Here is a 20,582-nt window from a genome sequence, read left to right as displayed (position 1 = left end):
GAATGAAAATCCAGATGATCAACAAGCATTTTCTTTTCGCAACGTCAGCATTCTGTTCTTCTTATTCTTTTCCTTCTTGCGGCTGCACTTTCTGGGTAATGATTGGCATATACAAGGGACATAAGCAGCGAAGCGCAATCCTGTGGCCAGCTTCTGGGGAATATTCGCTGTGTGGCGATCAAACGTAAGGCTCATGGATATGTGGAAATGGAATGAAGCGTGCCACATGGGCAGGCTAGGCCATCTTGTGGTGTGAGCGCTTGGGAAATGAACTCTCGGTTGCAATCGATCGCGTGCAACACGAGCACGGACCTCTCGTGAGCGAACATTCGGCGATTTATTGATGTCGCAGCAGGTGTAGCGCGCAATCTTCTGCCTCGCGTTGTAGCGAGGCGATGTCGAAAAGTCCAATTCCGTTTTCCAAATGAGAACTCGGGTAGACCGCTCGTCGTGTTTATTTGTATACTATTTGTGGGAGTCGGGAATAACTCTCCGTGTTTTGGTTGTTGCGAGAGCTCTTTTAAGCGCACAATAGTAGTTTCCTCCGTGCCCATCTGCAATGCAGAATAGAGCGGCTTGCAATTTTTACAATTCCTAAAGCACTCAAAATCTCGGACGGAGCGATTGAAGTAGGTCGGTTATGTCTCGCCAGTTGTCATGTATTGCTGAATTTCTTTTCGCCCTTACGTTCCCTCTGAAGTGGCAGTCGTTTCTAGTTCTCTGACGCTACTTGCCGGTTATTGTACTATCCATGCGAAAAGCTTATTACTTTGCGCCTGCTGATGGGCTTTGTTTGCGAGCGAGACAAACTGCGGGAGTATTTAGTATTTTAATTAATTGCTTACTTTTTACAGGCGAGGCAAGGCCGCATATGACCAGTCGTTTGCATACAGCCCGCATGCCGTCAACTCGAGCGGGCAGTGGACCAGCTCGTTAGGCTAACGAATGCAGTAGACTTCCGCAGTTACTCCTGTATATGTTACTCTGTACTGTTACTCCTGTACTCCGTGTATAACGCGCTCTCAAAGTAAAATTTTCATAAAATGTTTCCATTCACGCATATTACATATTTACTCACCTACAATGCATGTCCAAGCGAAGAAAAACAAGAACAGACGACAAACTGTTTCAAAGCGAGCGCGAACCTTGTTGTCTGTCCTCCAACTTTAGCTGCCCGCTGATACTTTTTACGTAACATATAACCGTATACGCAATAACAAGTTCTCATAGTTGTTTTTATTACGCAAATGTTTTATAACGTTATGTTCTCATAGTTGGTTCTATTATTATTCAAAATCTTGTTTTTGCGTAACAATAAAACCAAAACAGCTTTTCACGTGATGTTTTAGTGGAAAATGAATCATTGTGACAGACAGAACGGTGCTTGCCAAGCGCGTCTTCAAGGTGTCCTGTCTCTCCGAGGCCGATGCCAATCCGAAGTCACAATATACCGGCATTCCCATGCATACCACAGCGCAGCAGCGCCAGATTTCCCTCTAGATAATGTAGTGAAAAACTCTATGGCATAGACACACCGTAAAATGCTCACAAATCGAATAGAGTCATACGCCCACAGACGCTATCGTCGTAATACGTGTAACGGCCTTGTATTCATTCGGTGTCTTTGGCACCGAAAAAAAAACATGATTTATTGATATAAGTGATTCAACCGCTCGCGCAGCTTGACGTGCGACTAAGCCACACTTCACTGCAAAGCCCGAATTTCTACACGGGCCTTGTGTTCTCGCTGCGTAGTCCGCGTTCAAGGGATACGCGCCGGTCGTATACGTTGAAAGCGATCTGTGATGGGCGTGCCCCCGCCCGAGTGCTGATAGCTTCGTCAGCGCTGTGTTCTTGGTGCTTAGTTCGCATCGAAGCGAGAGGCAGCCCGAAGGTGAAATCGCTTGCCGCTGCGCATCCTATCTTGAAAAAGATCGTCTTACGAGATGGACAGACGTGTTTTGTCGTTCCGTATGCTTAGAGATGCTTACACATTAAAAAAAAAAAAAGAAAGACGGACACACATGGTGATCATACATATGTCCCTATCTCTTTAAAGCCTTTTCGTCTTTTTCACTCCGACAGGATATCAAACCGTATTTCTTCTGCTTTACGTGTATTCGAAAGATAAGGCAGAGATAAAAATAGTTACAACACAAACAAAATTTACTTACGGGGTTTTACGTGCCAAAACTACTTTATGATTGTGAGGCACGCCGTAGTGGAGGACTCCGGAAATTTTGACCACCTGGGGTTTTTTAACGTGCACCTAAATCTAAGTACACCGGCGTTTTCGCATTCCGCCCCCGCCGAAATGCGGCCACCGTCGCCGGGACTCGATCCCGCGACCTCGTGCTCAGCAGCCTAACACCATAGCCACTGAGCAACCACGGCGGGTAGTTGCAACACAGGGATTAGCAGAATAAACACAAAGAACAGCATCAAATTGAATTGAGAAACAAAATAAACACGGAAACATACACGGTCTCAGTATATGGCGCGGTATCTGCAGAAAGAACGTGCGTGGCGGAGCAAACACTCCCGTCGCTTGCACACCATCCGATGCGCGCTTGTTGCAAAGAAATCCGCTGCGCCAGCTTGACGAATAAATTTAAGATATTATAGCAAATGAATTGATCCTAACACACGCGTATTTCCCACCCATATAATAATTAGCATAGCGACTTGGCGCGTACGCGTAAACAGATCGGTCATATAAAAACTGAACACAATCACACCCACGCATCACACCCTTACGTTTCTTTCTAGTGACACCCCTTCATGTCTTACCAAAACACATTTCACTCTGCTGGACGCACGACTTGCTTATACCGGCACTGGCGAGGCATGTTAGCCGAACGCCGACGCTATCACTATTTATCATTGCTCACGTTTCGCTTCAAGCTGTAAACAACGCCGGTTCGAAAGTATCGCGGGTCGATCTCACGCGAAAAACTGAACGGCTTTGCTGGAAGTTTCCCTTACTTCTGCTCGAGCCTCTCAGGAAGAGCGAGAAATGTATTCCCCTTTCTTCCTTGAATGCGCAGGAAACGTATTCACGAATTCAGTGCCAATTTTTTTTTTTGTTTCCCCGTAGCTACAGCATGCTTCGTATATGAAGGAAGACAAATGTACGCTCTATTATTGGGACATGGAAAGGAAGCCGCTTTGAAGAAAGAGCCGTGCGTTTCTGTTCGTCCATTTTCTGCTGTTGTTTTGTTTCCGCTTTGCAGTGTGCTTCTGCTATTGTGCAGTGGAAGGCAATTTATCCTCATTCGAGTCAACGTGAATGGTTTGCTTTTGTTTTTCCTTCGGACATTTGACTGAGTTAAAACGGAAGCAAACGCTTCAGTTACCTTTACCCATTCGCTTTTTTTTACGGCTGCTTCTTTTAGTTAATTATTCGGCTTTGAGCGTGTATGACAGCTTCCCCGAGGAGGATGGATGACACCAGCTATACTGCACCCTGCGTGTTCCTATGTATGTATGTATGTATGTATGTATGTATGTATGTATGTATGTATGTATGTATGTATGTATGTATGTATGTATGTATGTATGTATGTATGTATGTATGTGTGTGTGTGTGTGTGTATGTATGTATGTATGTATGTATGTATGTATGTATGTATGTATGTATGTATGTATGTATGTATGTATGTATCCATGCATGCATGCATGCATGTATGTATGTATGTATGTATGTATGTATGTATGTATGTATGTATGTATGTATGTATGTATGTATGTATGTATGTATGTATGTACTGTAGCGTTGTGGTGACGGTAAAGAATACAGTAGCGACCGCTGTAAATAAGGTAACTAATTCTTTATTGGGTGAACTTGTGCCCAGCAAAACAACTAACACTACCGCAGAACGATAACGGTGAGCACAGTCGGCGATCGTCAAAGATTTGACCTGTCGGTCAACCGCATCGGCTTCTATATATCATTCTTCTAAGGTTCCAGTGAAATCGCTGATGCCACGGCGGCCGCATTTCGATGAAGGCGCAATGCGAAAACATCCGTGTACTTAGATTTAGGTGCACGTTAAAGATCCCCAGGTGGTCGAAATTTCCGGAGTCCTCCACTACGGCGTGCCTCATAGTCAGAAAGTGGTTATGGCTCGTAAAACCCCATAATTTAATTTTTTTAAATCGCTGATGCCCGCGTGCCTTCCCTAACATACTGGACAATTCGCGTCACGCACACAGTTAGATTGCGCAAGCTCCGGTAACAACAGGCTCATCAGGTAACATCAACCATAACCTTCCAGTAAGTTCCAAATCATGCAGACGCGTCTTGCGCTGAGCGATATCTTTTTTTAAATAAGCGGGCATAATGCAGCGCCCCAGAAAAATATAAATAGATACAGTAAACCACAAAACGTTTATGGAGCACGGGATCTCAGAAAACGTTCAATTTTCGAGCAACCTGTAACAATAGAAGGGCAGCGGATTGGGCGAGTTGGTGTTCCATGGTAACCATAAAATTCAAACTGCGCTAGACGACAGGACCAGAAAGAGGAGGAGACAAACACAGCGCCGTGTTTGTCTCCTCCTCTTTCTGGTCCTGTCGTCTAGCGCTGTTTGAATTTTACTGTAACAATAGCCAGTAGAACCGAACATCATCATCATCATCATCAGCCTGGTTACGCCCACTGCAGGGCAAATGCCTCTCCCATACTTCTCCAACTATCCAGGTGATGTAATAATTGGGGCCACGTTGGCCCTGCAAACTTCTTAATCTCATCCGCCCGCACCTAACTTCCTCCAGCCCCCTGCTACGCTTTCCTTCCCTCGGAATCCAGTCCTTAACCCTTAATGATCGACCATCGGTTATCTTCCCTCCTCACTACATGTCCTGCCCATGCCCCCGCCCCATTTCTTTTTCTTGATTTCAACTAAGATGTCCTTAACTCGCGTTTGTCGCTTCACCCTATCTGCTCTTTTCTTATCCCTTAACGTTACAACCATCATTCTTCTTTCCATAGCTCGTTGTGTAATCCTCAATTTAAGTAGAACCCTTTTTTGTAAGCCTCCAGGATTTTGCACCGTACGTGAGTACTGGTAAGACATAGCTGTTATACACTTTTCTCTTGAGGGATAATGGCAACCTGCAGTTCATGATATAATGCCTGCCAAACGCATCCCAGACCATTCTTATTCTTCTAATTATTTCAGTCTCGTGATCCGGATCCGTGGTCACTACCTGCCCTAAGTAGATTTATTCCCTTACCACTTCCAGTGCCTCGCTAGTTATCGTAAACTGCTTTTCTCTTCCGAGACTGTTAAACATTACTTTAGTTTTTTGCAGATTAATTTTTAGACCTGCCCATCTGCTTTGCCTCTCCAGGTCAGTGATCATGCATTGGAATCGATCCCCTAAGTTACTAAGCAAGGCAATATCATCACCGAATCGCAAGTTACTAAGGTATTCTCTATTAGCTCTTATCCCCAATTCTTCCCAATCCAGTTCTCTGACTGCCTCTTGTAGACAAGCTGTGAATAGCATTGGAGAGATCGTATCTCCCTGCCTGACGCCTTTCTTTATTGGGATTTTGTTGCTTTCTTTATGAAGGACTACGGTGGCTGTGGAGCCGCTATAGATATCTTTCAGTATTTTTACGTACGATTCTTCTGCAACCTGATTCCGCAATGCCTCCATTACTGCTGAGGTTTCGACTGAATCAAACGCTTTCTCGTAATGATTGAAAGCTATATATAAGGGTTAGTTACATTCTGCACATTTCTCTATCACCTGATTGATAGTGTGAATATGGTCTATTGTTGAGTAGCCTTTACGAAATCCTGCCTGGTCCTTTGGCTGACAGAAATCTAAGGTGTTCCTGATTCTATTTGCGATTAGCTTAGTAAATACATTGTAGGCAACGGACTGTAAGCTGATCGGTCTATAATTTTTCAACTCTTTGGCGCCCCCTTTCTTGTGGATTAGGATTATGTTGGCGTTCTTCCAAAATTCCGGTATGCTCGAGGTCATGAGGCATTGCGTATACAGGGTGGCCAGTTTTTCTAGAACAATCTGCCCACCATCCTTCAACAAATCTGCTGTTACCTGATGCTCCCCAGCTGCCTTCCCCCTTTGCATAGTTCCCAAGGCTTTCTTTAGTTCTTCCGGCGTTACTTGTGGGATTTAAAATTCCTCTAGATTATTCTCTCTTCCATTATCGTCGTCAGTGCCACCGGTACTGTATAAATGTCTATATAATTCCTCAGCCACTTGAACTATCTGATCAATATTAGTAATGCTATTGCGGGCTTTGTCTCTTAACGCATACGTCTCATTCTTGCCTATTTCTAGTTTCTTCTTCACTGCTTTTAGGCTTTCTCCGTTGCTGAGAGCATGTTCGGTTCTATCCATATTATACTTCCTTATGTCAGCTGTCTTACGCTTGTTGGTTAACTTGGAAAGTTCTGCCAGTTCTATTCTAGCTGTAGGGTTAGAGGCTTTCATACATTGGCGTTTCTTGATCAGATCTTTCGTCTCCTGCTACAGCTTACTGGTATCCTGTCTAACGGAGTTACCGCCGACTTCTATTGCACACTCCTTAGTGATGCCCATAAGATTGTCGTTCATTGCTTCAACACTAAGGCCCTCTTCCTGTGTTAAAGCCGAATACCGGTTCTGTAGCTTGATCCGGAATTCCTCTATTTTCGTTCTTACCGCTAACTCATTGATCGGCTTCTTATGTACCAGTTTCTTCCGTTCCCTCCTCAGGTCTAGGCTAATTCGAGTTCTTACCATCCTGTGGTCACTGCAGCGCACCTTGCCGAGCACGTCCACATCTTGTATGATGCCAGGGTTAGCGCAGAGTATGAAGTCTATTTCATTTCTGGCCTCGCCATTCGGGCTCCTCCGCGTCCACTTTCGGCTATCCCGCTTGCGGAAGAAGGTATTCATTGGCCGCATATTATTCTGTTCCGCAAACTCTACCAATAGCTCCCCCCTGCTATTCCTAGTGCCTATGCCATATTCCCCCACTGCCTTGTCTCCAGCCTGCTTCTTGCCTACCTTGGCATTGAAGTCGCCCATCAGTATAGTGTATGTTGTTTTCACTCTACCCATGGCCGATTCCACGTCTTCATAGAAGCTTTCGACTTCCTGGTCATCATGATTGGATGTATAGGCGTACACCTGTACAACGTTCATTTTGTACCTCTTATTAAGTTTCACAACAAGGCCGGCTACCCTCTCGTTAATGCTATAGAATTTCTTTATGTTACCAGCTATATCCTTATTAATCAGGAATCCGACTCCTAGTTCTCGTCTCTCCGCTAAGCCCCGGTAACACAGGACGTGCCCACTTTTTAGCACTGCAGATGCTTCTTTTGTCCTCCTAACTTCACTGAGCCCTATTATATCCCATTTACTGCCCTCTAACCCCTCCAACCAAACATCATAATGTGGTTAACGTATACTGAGAGAGGCTGCACTTGCAAACATTAAGCTGTGTTGTGCGGCTGCGCATATAATCAGAATTTTCTCAGATTTCGTGTTAATAAAAGGAAAATGAGCCATCCACCCGAACGTAGCAAATTGCTACAAAAGAAACCCACACAGTTTCCTCAAAAGGAAAAAAAGCCTCTCAGTTGAAGAATAATTCGTCCTGGTCCGGGATTAATTACTCTTCTCCGCCTTGCGGGTTTGCGCAGAACTATTACGTCAGGTTTTGTGTTCCGTGAAATTTTGTGGACTTGTGTACGTGCGTCAGTGTGTTTCAATGTATATTATTTTAACGTATTACCATTCTTATGGTAATCAACGAGCTTCGCCGGGTCTATGTGTCTACCTATGTATGTTTGCATGTAAGAATGTTCCGCTTACGTGGATCACTGGGTACTCTGTGGTCGAATGTTTAATGCATCAGGCTGCAGCAGCAGGGTTCGAAATCAATCATTGAGCCTGATTCACTGAGTGTGTGGCAATATGTACATACGTGCGCTTCTTCAACGAACTTCCTTCCCGCCTAGATGGGTCACTGTAACCCAGGTAGCACAAAAGAGATACGTAACGTTTTCGTAGCGTTTATCCAAGACGATAAAAACGGGTTAAAGAAGACACGAATGAGAGAACTTCGGCGGGAAAACGTCGGATATCTCTGCTAATGTCCGGCTTAATTACTTTCTTGAGACGATCTAGAACAGGTCTGCAAGACGTATTCGAAAAGCTGGTCTAGAAATAGGATGGGGAAAGACACAAGTAATCCTTTTGTCAAAACTATTCGTAACCAATTTCTAAACGTTTTTAGGACGTTATCAAAAAGCTGGTCTAGAAGCGGTCTTGAAAGGTTTACGATAATCTGAAGCTAATTTTCGTGGGTGACGGGCCCGATCAGACATCGTTGTTCAAAACACGCGTTTAGTTTCGCCTCACGCGACTGGCCTATGCCGCGCAGACGTCGTCAGCCGCACCCGTTGGCACGGCCTAGGCCAATCGCGTGAGGTGAAACTGATCGGGCGTTTCGAACAACGATCTCCAATCGCGCCCCAGATGAGTAGAAGCGTCGGTGTTGACTGTAAGAGCCATGGCGCAGTGCCAAGCACTGTTCCCCGCATGGCCGGCGCATCGTCTACCAAGTCGCACGAAAATGAGCCTGTTAGGAATAATAAATCCTTAATACCGCCTTTAGTAAGCTACGATGCTTACAACCACAATGGGAACGACCTCCTGCAAAGAACAAATGGCCACGTCTTGGCAGGTGGCCAGACCAAGCCCTTCATGCCAAGAGTGCATGAAATGAGAACATTGTGACAAAGCAAGAACACTTTATTAAAATGTAATGCTTATGCAAGGTTCGAACAAACTGTGTGAGAAATGCAAATAGAAATAAAAGTACATCAACAATGACAAAAGTCGCAGAAAGGATTCGTAATGAACTCGAAAGTGAACATTCACTAGCACATAAACAAAATTCCAAGTACACATACAAAAATGAACAGAAAAACCTGGAGTGTACTAAGGTGTCTAATTTATCATAGTAAAGTGCGCGTGCTATTAGATGGACTAGAGTTACGCAGAAGTGACATCGGAGCGAATGGAAGAAGTAGACTGAAAAATGCAAGAATATGAATTGGATGGTAACTGCCTCCAAGCAATGTTACCAGTCATCTAGAAGCTTGAAAAGAGCACAAAAAGAAATACCACCGCATACCATCATAAAACAATCCTGTGACAGAAATAAAAAAAATGGGAACAATGCAAAATTGGAAATATTGCCTTTAGGATATATCAAAGAAGGTAATGGCGAGAAAAATAACCATACAACAAAAAAGCAATGAAGTGAAATTAGTACAGAATACTTAAATGGGGGATTCAGTGTAACAAGTGAACACTACTGTAGTACAGCGAACGATGAGACAGTAATGCTGCATCTTGCCACTCCAGAACGTGAGAAATGAATATGCAAGCCTCATATTAGAAACTTACATAAACATGGAAATAAAATGGAATGCACTGGAAGCTGCATTTGTGTAACAAAGGAAGCAATGGTCATAATAAATAGTAAGTGTTTTATCTAAAAAGCCCTTTACAAGAGGCAAAGTTGTACCTCTCTGGCAAAAATAAAGTTGCAACGAATAATTTGCAAACCAGCAAATACATTAATTAGCACACTGACATGTCACACTTTGCGCACATCTCCAGTCTCCTAAAGTAAAAAAAAGCACTCTGAATGAGAAAAACGTTTAACACATGTAGCCCAGAGCAAATTCTTTTCCAGTTCACTCACACTTTCACATCCAGAAACATTTGCCACAAAGTCCAGGCACAGTTCCACTGATGTTTACCAATTCACCCCCACTTTCACGTCCAAAAATATTTGGCACACAGTCCAGGCAGAGTTTCATAGATAAACAGCTTGAGAGCACCCTACTGATTATTGTGCAGTCCCGCTGCTGGAAATAGAACTGCCGCACATGCTGGTAGTGGTTTCAATCTAGACACAATTGCTGCCCTGGACAGGTATGTTCAGATTTCTGCACTGGTGCTCCATTTTGTCGAAGTAGACACATTGATGCACTACGCTGGTAATTGAAATGTTTTGAATGCACAAGTATTGGCTTCACCAGAGAGACTTGCCCACATACCACCACTGGCATATATATGCACTTGCTCTTCACTCAGTAGCATTGAACTTAAAGTGTTCCCTATGTGGGAGCCATGTGTAAAACCGGTGTCACACGACCACTCTCCATCGCGATCAAGCCCGATCCGGATCGAAATTATCGATGCGACTGGCTCACTCTCGTAGCTTGCGCAGAGGAGCCATCACGACCGAGAAATTCGATTTGTAACGGGCTGGATAGCGGCTAAAAGAGCCCCGTGTGAAACCGGTATCAAATAATGCAAAGACGTACGCTAGGAAAATATGTTGCACAAGGACAAAGAACTGCAACATGCCCTGTTGTGCGAAGCGCGCGAACAGAACACACATATATATATATATATATATATATATATATATATATATATATATATATATATATATATATATATATATATATATATATATATATATATATATATATATATAAAAACTGCGAGAGCGCTTCGCGAACTCCATGCGCACACATGGCACCCGCACGAACTCGGCAGGCCCCGCCGACGAAGTAAAGCGCGAAGGGCGCACAGCGTACATTCCGACACATGTCCCAAACTGCAAACAATCGTACTACCTAAAGCATACAAGTTATTTTATACCAAGGGCATACTCGACTCACGTATGCAGTATGCACAAGCGAGTTATGCAGCGTACATGCTGTATCCATTCGCCAAATAGTAAAATTGATAACAAGCACAAAGCTACAAGGGACTCAATACAATACTACCATTTGAGGCGTCAAATAATATCGAATTTGGCCGTTTCATATATTGGACAGAATATATGGACACATGTGGTACCCGGTAATACCATGAAATACCCATGACGTGGGTAAAGGGGGCGAAAACACAATCGAGAACCTGAAGCGCAAACGATAAAAGCACGGTATGGTGCACGCAAAATTCTGTCAGTGCGCTGTAGCGCGAGGGAAGAAAATAGGGCGAGCACTTGACCTCACTTTTTGGGATACCGCACTAGTAGTGAATCATTAAAAAAAAGCCTGTTTGAACCAGTTCCCTTGTCTGCAACACTCTTGCTAAACGGGAGACTAAAATACCACGATGATGGCTCTACTGCGGAGATCGGCAAGGTGCGCACAGACAGAAATTTTGCCGCCTTTCTTCGCATTGTGCAAAATGCTTTCTTGTTAGGATCACGCATAGCGGCCGACCCCGACGCTAGGGACACACAGGCACGATTTCGTCCCTCTAACTTTCGTCCTTATACTGCCCTTAACGCCTTAATTACAGCGTCAGTGAAAAGGCGCCTCACATAACATGACAATGAACTTGAAGAGCTGATTAGTGCCCTCCACTCCGCGCCCTCCAATTGAAAACACTACTGATTTCCAAATTAAACTACACAAACAGATCGCACAACCCAGACTAATCACAGAACGTCGTTTTCTTGACGGCAAAACCCTGCAACACTTACATGACAAAGGGCAGCGGCAGCACATTCAGAACAGCCGCTATCATACCACAGCGCAATGCAAGTGCGATAACGTTATTATGCCCGGCTCAAACAGATCGCACAACCCAAACTAATCACAGAATGTCGTTTTCTTGACAGCAAACCACTGCAACACTTACATGACAAAGGGCAGCGGCAGCACATTCAGAACAGTCGCAAACAGACCATAGTGTCATGCGAGTGCGATAACGTAACTATGCCCGGCTTCACGAATAACGTGGCCGCCTTGATCACATAACAATTGAAAACACTACTGATTTCCAAATTAAAACCACACAAACATATCGCACAACCCAAACTGATCACAGAATATCGTTTTCTTGACAGCAAAACACTGCAACACTTACATAGCAAAGGGCTGCGGCAGCACGTTCAGAACAGCCGCAAACACACCACAGCGCAATGCGAGTGCGGTGACGCGACGACGCCATGACGACGCGACTATGCCCCGGCTCGCCCGGCTGCCCGGCATCACGAATCACGTGGCCACCTTGGTCACATGATTTGACGACGGTATCGCCACCTTGCGCAAGGTTGGATCGCGTTGATGGGTTGTTGAATGTTGTAGAAGCCGCTAAAGAGGCTGACGCGCCGTGGCGTGGCGGTAGCGTTTTGAGTCGTTTGCAAAACGTATTCACCCCTCGTTTTTAAGCTGTCTGGCTTCCAACGTTATCAAAACGTATTCACCCCTCGTTTTTAAGCTATCTTGTTTGGAACGTCTTTGATGCGTCGATTTTGGTCAAAAATCCGTTTCAGACGTTGAATCCCTTAATACGACGTTTTCAAGACTTTGTGTGCTACCTGGGAAGATGGAGGAACGGGTAGCTATCGCTCTTCAAATAAACACTTTGTTGACAACTTGAATCACTCGGTATTTGCCAGTACGTGTGCGCCGCTCATCAATGAACGTCCTTGGCGCCAATGTGGGTAACCAGGTATATCCTACAGGGAGTACGTCGCTCTACAACTTAGAAAAGCCCCTTCGAATTTCTCCGCTGCTGAGGGGAATCGAGCCAACGACACATGCGCTCCTCAAGAACAGAAACTGGACGCAATAGCAGGCTGTGCTATGAATGAACTCTGTGTGGGGCGTTCTTCAATGACCATCTAACGAACTTGAGTCACTCAATACGTGTCACTGTGTGCGCGGAAAGTGAGAGAACAATTCTCAACGTTCGCACGGACCGGCGCGCCACGCTTCTCGTCTCGGAGGCCATGCACGCACTTCTCGGCAGTGCCACTAGATGGCGCAGCATGGCCCGAAAGAAGCGCGAGGAGGAACCCGTGGGGCGCATGACGCCTTTCTGTGCGTTCGCACGCATCACTGCGCGGTGCATTTCTGAGGTCACTCGCAGATTTCTTGGCGGTCGAGCTACGTGGAGCGGAGTGTTCTTAGGGAAGCGTGAAAGAGGAGTCCCGCTGCAGTACAGGCCTCTCATTTGTGTCGAAATTTTTCGATAGTAGACTTTGTTGCTTATGTCCATTCTTCCCGCCCCCCCCCCCATTTCTATTACTACCACTGTACTCTGTCCTAATGAAAATCGTCGGGTGACCAAAATAAATATGAAATAAAGCTATTTTTGACGTGTTGCTTTGGCTGGCTCAAGTGACCCGCCTCTACGCGTGCAACAACAGAAAGTGCGTATTTAAGGTTACGAAGAATGCGAAGTATAAAGTGCACTCAAATTGCTTGTTCTTACTACATCACCATTATTATTATTATTATTATTATTATTATTATTATTATTATTATTATTATTATTATTATTATTGTTGTTGTTGTTGTTGTTGTTGTTGTTGTTGCTGTTGTTGTTGTTAATCATAGTATTAGGTATCGCTTCATAGTTTGCAGTTTTTTTTCTTCTAAATCGTTATTTAAAGGCCCCATCTCTTACCAGGCATGACGTCACCGCAGTCTACCGAGAACGAATGCCGGCTCGACCGGCTCGGCGTTGAACTCCGGTTAGGCGAGAAGCGTGGCCTCACTTTGGGAGAGTTCCGGACCTGCAATCACAAAAGAAAGCACGGTGTAAACAACGGAGCCTTGAGGGGCTCAAGCGAAAGGAGAAAGAGGCGACGAACGCCCCAGTAGAACGGAAAGTTCAGCATGTTGGTACGGGTTCGTTTCGCTGTCGAATATGGCACGCAAAGTCGACAAAAGCACAATTGAAGTAGTAACTTAGCGCAATATTGCTCTAAGTTTGAGTTACTACTTCAATTATGGAAAACCAAGTAGCCCAACAATCAACTCTTCTAGAGTACAAAAACACAGAAGGGAGGAACAAGCTGAGAGAAAGGCTCACTCGGAACTAATTTTTTATTTGAACGAAACCGCAAGATAATAAGGGGAATGGAGAAGAATTGGAAGGTAAGATGTTGTCTGCAAGCAACAACTGCATTTCAGCATGCGCCAAACAGAGCTGATAAACCCATAGATAGATAGATAGATAGATAGATAGATAGATAGATAGATAGATAGATAGATAGATAGATAGATAGATAGATAGATAGATAGATAGATAGATAGATAGATAGATAGATAGATAGATAGATAGATAGATAGATAGATAGATAGATAGATAGATAGATAGATAGATAGATAGATAGATAGATAGATAGATACTGGTAGACTTATATCAATAAACAAGGTGAGGTAATAATATATTCCAACAAAACAAACGAAACCTCATTTGACGTGACGGAGCTCCATTCGTTATAGTCCTAAACTATAAAGAAGTGTGTAAAAGTGTTTACAGAGAAACAGTCAGTACAATGCAAAATGAGTGGACTGGAGCATTCCTACACAGCGGCTTCGCCTACGGTGTACGAGAAGGAATGCGGCCTCCGTCGTAAACTAAAACGCAGAAGTTGTGTTCTTTCTTCCCTGTACCGAAAAACAAAATGAAAAGGCCCCGTATTTTTTCGCGAGACTCTACAACGGCACAAAGAAGGTTCTCGGAAAGAGAAGACGCCCCCAAAAGAAACATTACAGAGAAAGAAGCAAGCCCATTTTTGGTGTCGCGGAGGCCAACGAAACTAGCAGGTATTTGCCAGACTGCATTGTTTTGATTTCGTAAATGAGCGCCTTTGGCCGCTACATGTTCATAAAACCACCGACGCGTATTGTTGGTGAGACTATCGTCACAGTCTTCTACGGTTCTAGTCAACAACACCTAAAGAGTTTTATCGTCTCTGGAAATAAACCTTCCTAGAATTACGATCAGAGTCCCAAGAAACTCATTCGAGGAATAAAGACTACGATTCCCGCTATCCGCCGACTACGAATTAAGGCCAACTTATGTTAGAGCAGCTAAATTTGCGAGAGTTTCGTTGATGCCACAAACGAAGCCAGCCAGTTCATCGGCGCGATCCGTACAGCAGTTGCCACGAGTGTCTTTTCCTTTTTTACTCTGCGGATCTATCGACTTTTTCTTTGTGTACAGTTGGAAGTCCTTGCATGTAAGTGAAGTTGGCAAAAAGAAGGCAGGGATATGAAAGAGAGCGGTGTCTTAATACATATTACAACGTATTTTTCACGATTATACTACACATGCAACAATCGAGGTTAATAGGTAGGTTTGCAGACTTACAGTGAAAGACACGGGTTTAGCCCTTACCACTTGGGGTCAAATAACGTGCATTTAAATCGAAGTGCACTAGCACATTTTTTATTATTTTATCGCCAATGAAATGCACCGCCGTGGCCCTGATCGAACTGATGACCTCCAGCTCTGGAGCGCAACGCGATAGTCCTTAAAGGGACACTAAAGCGAAACAATAAATCAGTTTAGACTAATGAAGCATTGTTTCAGAACCCTGCAGGCAGTCATTTCAAAAAGATAGTTTGATTATTAGATTAGAAAATGAAGGTCCAAGTATCAGTATTTGAATTTCGCGCCGAAACCCCAGCGCCGTTATGCCAGCGTGACGTCATGGATTCCCAAAGTATGTTTTCGCATTTGGGCAGCGTTGGCTGAGTAAAGGTTCCCGAAACTTACCATGTTTCATATTTGATTCCTTTAGAACACAAGGTAGTCAATCTATACCGCTATATATAATTAGTAGGCCCTAGAAGATGTCATAAATATCTATGACGTCACAGCCACCAGTTGCGGGGACTTAAGTAGGCGTCGCCACCCGTATTTCGTTCTTGCACTTTTTCTGGCTTAAAAACGTCTTATTGTTGTAGAGTTGTGTTTTTGGTGTTGTAGAAAGGTAATTTACTGATGCAGAAGAAATCATTTTTCACTTTAGTGTTCCTTTAAGCTACGAGAGGAAGGAAAAGAAGTGCCCAGGGCTCACTGGTGCTGTGGGCTTCTCGCTGTTATGCATCTTGTTTTACGTTTTTGCCGTTTTCGTGAGAGTCATTTCATGAAGGATAAGCTAGCAGATGTTCCCACGACCACCTGAACAAGGTCAGTCGTCTACTTCATCGCTCATTTTTGGACGACGTGCCTTTGGAACCTCGGACCAGCTCGATTCCTGGGAGAGCTCAACGCCGGAAGCCATGGACTCTATCAGCGAGTACACCGTAGCCATGGGCCGCCGTGTGAAGAAGATGCGCCGTACGTCGACTGAGAGGACTTCATCGAATCAGAGTGAGCAGGAATCCTTCATGTTTTTCTTTACGTGCCACTCTCGCCGCCACACTGCATGAACTCCTTCAGCAGGCAGTTTCTAACCGAATATTTTAAAAGTGTGGCCCCTGGGAAAATCAACGAGATCAGGATCCACGTTCGCAAGAACATCCTGACAATGGATGTGAAAAATTCGACAATACATGAGCATTTAAAGACCATTCCACAGTTAAGCGCAATCCCCGTCCGCTCCTTTATTGCTTACAGGAAGCAGACAACGACTGGAGTGATTTTCGACGTGGAGCCTGAAATCGAGCATGCGGACCTCAAGAGTATTTTGAGGTCATCAGTGCGCGTTCTTGAGATTCGCCGCTTGGGGCACTCCCGATGTATCAAGCTAATATTTGCTTCTTCGACATTACCAGCGTCTGTAAAAGGGGGCTACGTGATACACCGTGTACGACCATTCGTTCCGAGGCCTGTTCAGTGCCAGAAATGTCTCAAGATGGCACACGTGAGCGCTGTTTGTAGAAGTAATACCACATGCTCGCGTTTCGGCGGAGAGCATAATACCACCGACTGTGAAGCGTCTTCATTTATATGTCCCAACTGTACTGGCCCTCACCAAGCGACTTCAAAGGAATTCCCGAAGATGAAACAAAAAGTTCGTATTCTTCGAAAAATGGCAAGAGACCAATCTTCACGTAAAGAGGCTGCTCAATCTGTTCGCCAAAGTGACTAACGCTCGTGAAAGAAGCATCACAAAACCATTTCAGGAGAACTACCTAGCGTGGCACAGGTACCACGACCACTTCTGCCTGTGCGTGCATCGAGGGCGGTAAAGGCGTCTACTGATAATTCAAGGTCGACGAGAGCACGCGGCAAACATTTACCTCCACCGGCTGATACAGACGCGCAATGGCCTTTGCTGCCCTCTAGGCCCACAGCCATACCAGCGGGCCCCCTAGTGGTCCTCTGTGCGATGAAGCCAAGAATTATAGGGCCAATAAAACCTGTGACACTACGGGCAAGCAAGGAGATGGACGCCGTCAGAAGGAGAGCATACAGAAAATGCTGAAGCACCTGGTAGAGCCATTGCGCGTGATTCTCAGTCGTCTCAAGAATCCGGCCGCTAAAAGGGCCCTGCAGGGGTTCGCCGTGCTGGAGCCGCTTATCGTAGCTTTTCACATGCTACAAAGCTTTTGTTTGGCGCTTGTGCTGATCACTGCATGGCAGGCCCACACACCAGCTCCGTCCTAGCGCCTTTAAGTTCACTTGAATTGGTGGATACAGACTTGATACGGAACCTGACAGTGGCTTCATGGATGAGATTTCTGAATGTTTATCATCAGAATGTTCAACTTGCTTTCACCGTTGCGCATGCCTCTTTCTATGCAATCATCATCCCCCATCACACCTTTATGTCCCCATTCCCCCTCCTTCTGTGCAAAGTAGCAGGCTAGAGGGCTTTAGCTCAGGCTGACCTCTCTGCCTTCTTTCAAATGAATTACCTCTCTCTCCCTAAGCTACCGCGGCATGGATATTTCGGCGACAATATCAGGAAGATTCGTCCTTCCTTTTCTTCGCGAGTATCCATATCAACATGAGATTTTATTTATCAGAAAATGGGGCCCAGATGGGACCTCTGGGCCAAGAAAGAGCAGTTAGTCAAAGGATTGACAGGGCTCGTTTGATCGTTACATCGAAGCAAGTGATGCAATCTTATCCCCCAAGTAAACAAAATTGCGGCGCTACAGTACTGATCACTATATTTAGGTACCCTCTACACGAGTCTTTATTGAACGAATATGACAAAGTGCTATCGCCCTACAAAAAATTACACTCTGACTTGCTTAATGTATATCTTATTTTGAAAACAGGCACGTGCCAAAAGGTCAGCTTCAGGGACGGCAGCGTGTCTCGGAACAGCCGAGACGGGTGGGACATTAGGTAACACGGACAATCAGCCACGTGCAGGTGGGAGAGCCACGCGAGACCTATGGAAATGTTTCCTCCGGCACGTTGGCACCGCTGCCTCAACCGGGCGCTGTAACTTATTCGCGCACCGATCCACAGAATAGCGCGTCGAAACGTGCGATAACCTCTCACTGCGTCGACAGCAACGCGTCGTCGACGGCAGCTTCGAAGTGTCAACCGCTTGTCACCGACAGCCGTGTGAAGCGCTGAGGGGCGGAAAAAGCAACGTGGGAGTGTCTCTGTTACAGCGTATACCGCTTGTATAACCGCTTCCGATGCGGCGGCTGTCAGCCGCGAACTGAAGTGTCGACAACGTAAAAACCCGTGACGAACGGGAAATAACGGGAAAGCTCCAATTTGCCGAAACGCACGTCTGCGTCGGCCCTTATACAGAGACATTAGACCGTTTTAGTACTGCGCGATGGCGATACGTACAGTCGCGATCAATTTGAAGGTGATCGCTCGAGCGGCGACCAAAACTAGGAGCAGCGCCACCTTACGTCATCATCGTCAGTCGAGAGGGAAACATCAGATAGCTCCCCTCTCTCTCTTTTGGCGTTCCCTGAAAAGCTGTCACTCCCGTCACCGTTCACGGCATAACCTGCGAATTCATTTCGATTGCGTTATGAGCCTTTGCACGGCGGCGTCATTGTTAGCCAAGATATGCATGAGGAAGAGACGCACATAAATAATTGCCATGAAAGGGAAACAAACGCAAAAATGTGGCGAGTTGGTCTTGGGGTGATGGCTGCAGCCTGGAAAAGCATAATAGAGGAAAAAGGCAGCGCAATTTTTATTTCGCAGTTCCGAAATCGGCCGCTATGCTGCTTGGAAGGCCCGCCGGTCGATGCTCGCGCGATCACCTTCAAATTGATCGCGACTGTACGCCCCACGCAAGCGCTTTGCGGAACGTAGGAGCTCGCGTCACTTCAGGGCTTTTAGTGCTGCGAAGTGCCTACGTACGTAAGAGGGCGAGCGTTGTTAGACAGCGGGCACATCGGACCGCGTTGGTCGCGTTTGCCTGTACATCGAACCCATCGGTCGAACTATCGACGCCGTTGATCTCGCCAACGTGATGTAAGGTTTGGGCGCGTTCCCGTTTCGTCGAAATATATTTATACCCTTAAGAGACTCTCCTTTTAATACGGATGAAATACACGAATCATATCGAGAAAAATAAAAAAAAAACCGAGTGCTTGCTTTCTGAGACTGGGACGGTCATTTGCGATGAACTGCGCCAACGGTAGGTCGAGCCTTTCGCGTAAACCAGTGCCCACTGAACACTTTCTCAAAACCAAAGTTCCTATTTTTCCTATGCATTCCCACCGTGCAGGATCCGGGAACGGCTTCTGCGCGTTCACTTCATGCAGCAAAGCCAAATCGTATAGGCCATTGAAAAGTACAGCCTTTCGCTCGTCGCCTTTGAAGTTGCCATTTCGGGAAACTCGCTTGTCTCGCGCCCTCACGAACAAACGAGAACCACGAGAGCAGCACGCAAAACTTTCTACGTACGCACGCAAGAATCGGATGCGTGCGTATACGCAGCGGCTGCGTACGCATCACGTGCCGTTCGTGCTGCGTTCTGCACATGCGCACATTGCAGAACGTAGCGACCTTACGCACGCAGCGCCGTTGCGTACGCTACGTACGCAGTACTAAAGGTGTCTATTATCTCGCTCTACAGCAGCCATATTTGTACACAAGCCTGACAGCGGACATGACACCACCGTGTACGCAGTAATCATACTCCTTTTTCCCTCTCTTAGCATTGTCCCCGGTTGTGCTCAGGACTGTCAGTCTTCAGTAACTTTGTGTCGTTAGTTCATGTAACGGCGCCACTCCCAAGTCACTGCGCTTGCCCGCACGTCAGAGGGAGCTTGAAGCACTTGAGGCGACGGACGATTCGGTACCGGCTGCATGGCGAATGAGCACTGATGCCCATTGCTGTGCAGCGGTTGTCAGCAGTATCGTTGTTCTTCTTGATTCCATCATCCCGCCGTCGCTAGCTTAGCGTCGTTTCTTTTTTGTGTGTGTTGATAAATATCAAATAAGGGAGCGTTTGTTCCGTTTTGCGGCGACGGTTTGTCCTTTTCTACTTGCAACGTTATCTAAGTGTATAAGATAAGCACATTGTGCGATGAAAAAAAAGTCAGCACTGAGATAAAACAGCAGGAAATCTAGCGACGCAAGGGGGCCAGTGTTCGGCAAAAACTTAAAGTTGAAACAGAGCTCCGTGGAGTCGGACGTAAGCAAGCATGCTTCACGCAGACGCCATGCATGAGACATGACACACGACACTGGGCACGCAATCATACGTGCCCTTTTGTCAATGAACGACAGATGTAAGCTCAATGCTCTTGCTACACACTGCCTCGGTTGGCCACGAATCCTACATCTTTGCGAGTTTAAAGAAAGTGTTTCTTCATCACCGTGG

At 45.6% G+C, this 20,582-nt stretch overlaps 1 protein-coding gene across 1 annotated transcript in view; it reads right to left on the bottom strand.

Moving 5' to 3' along the window:
- Positions 1–20,582, bottom strand: part of LOC142590212 (uncharacterized) — a 234,899-nt gene that overhangs the window by 14,291 nt on the left and 200,026 nt on the right. Inside the window, exon 2 of the mRNA XM_075702132.1 lies at positions 13,490–13,598. Coding sequence (XP_075558247.1) covers positions 13,490–13,598 — 109 coding nt within the window. The remainder of the gene's footprint in view (positions 1–13,489; positions 13,599–20,582) is intronic.

This window comes from Dermacentor variabilis, chromosome 8 (genome assembly GCF_050947875.1).
Source record: "Dermacentor variabilis isolate Ectoservices chromosome 8, ASM5094787v1, whole genome shotgun sequence".
NCBI classification, from domain to species: domain Eukaryota; kingdom Metazoa; phylum Arthropoda; class Arachnida; order Ixodida; family Ixodidae; genus Dermacentor; species Dermacentor variabilis.
The sequence above is the reverse complement of the archived record's forward strand: the minus strand, read 5'-3'. Positions and strand labels throughout refer to the sequence as shown.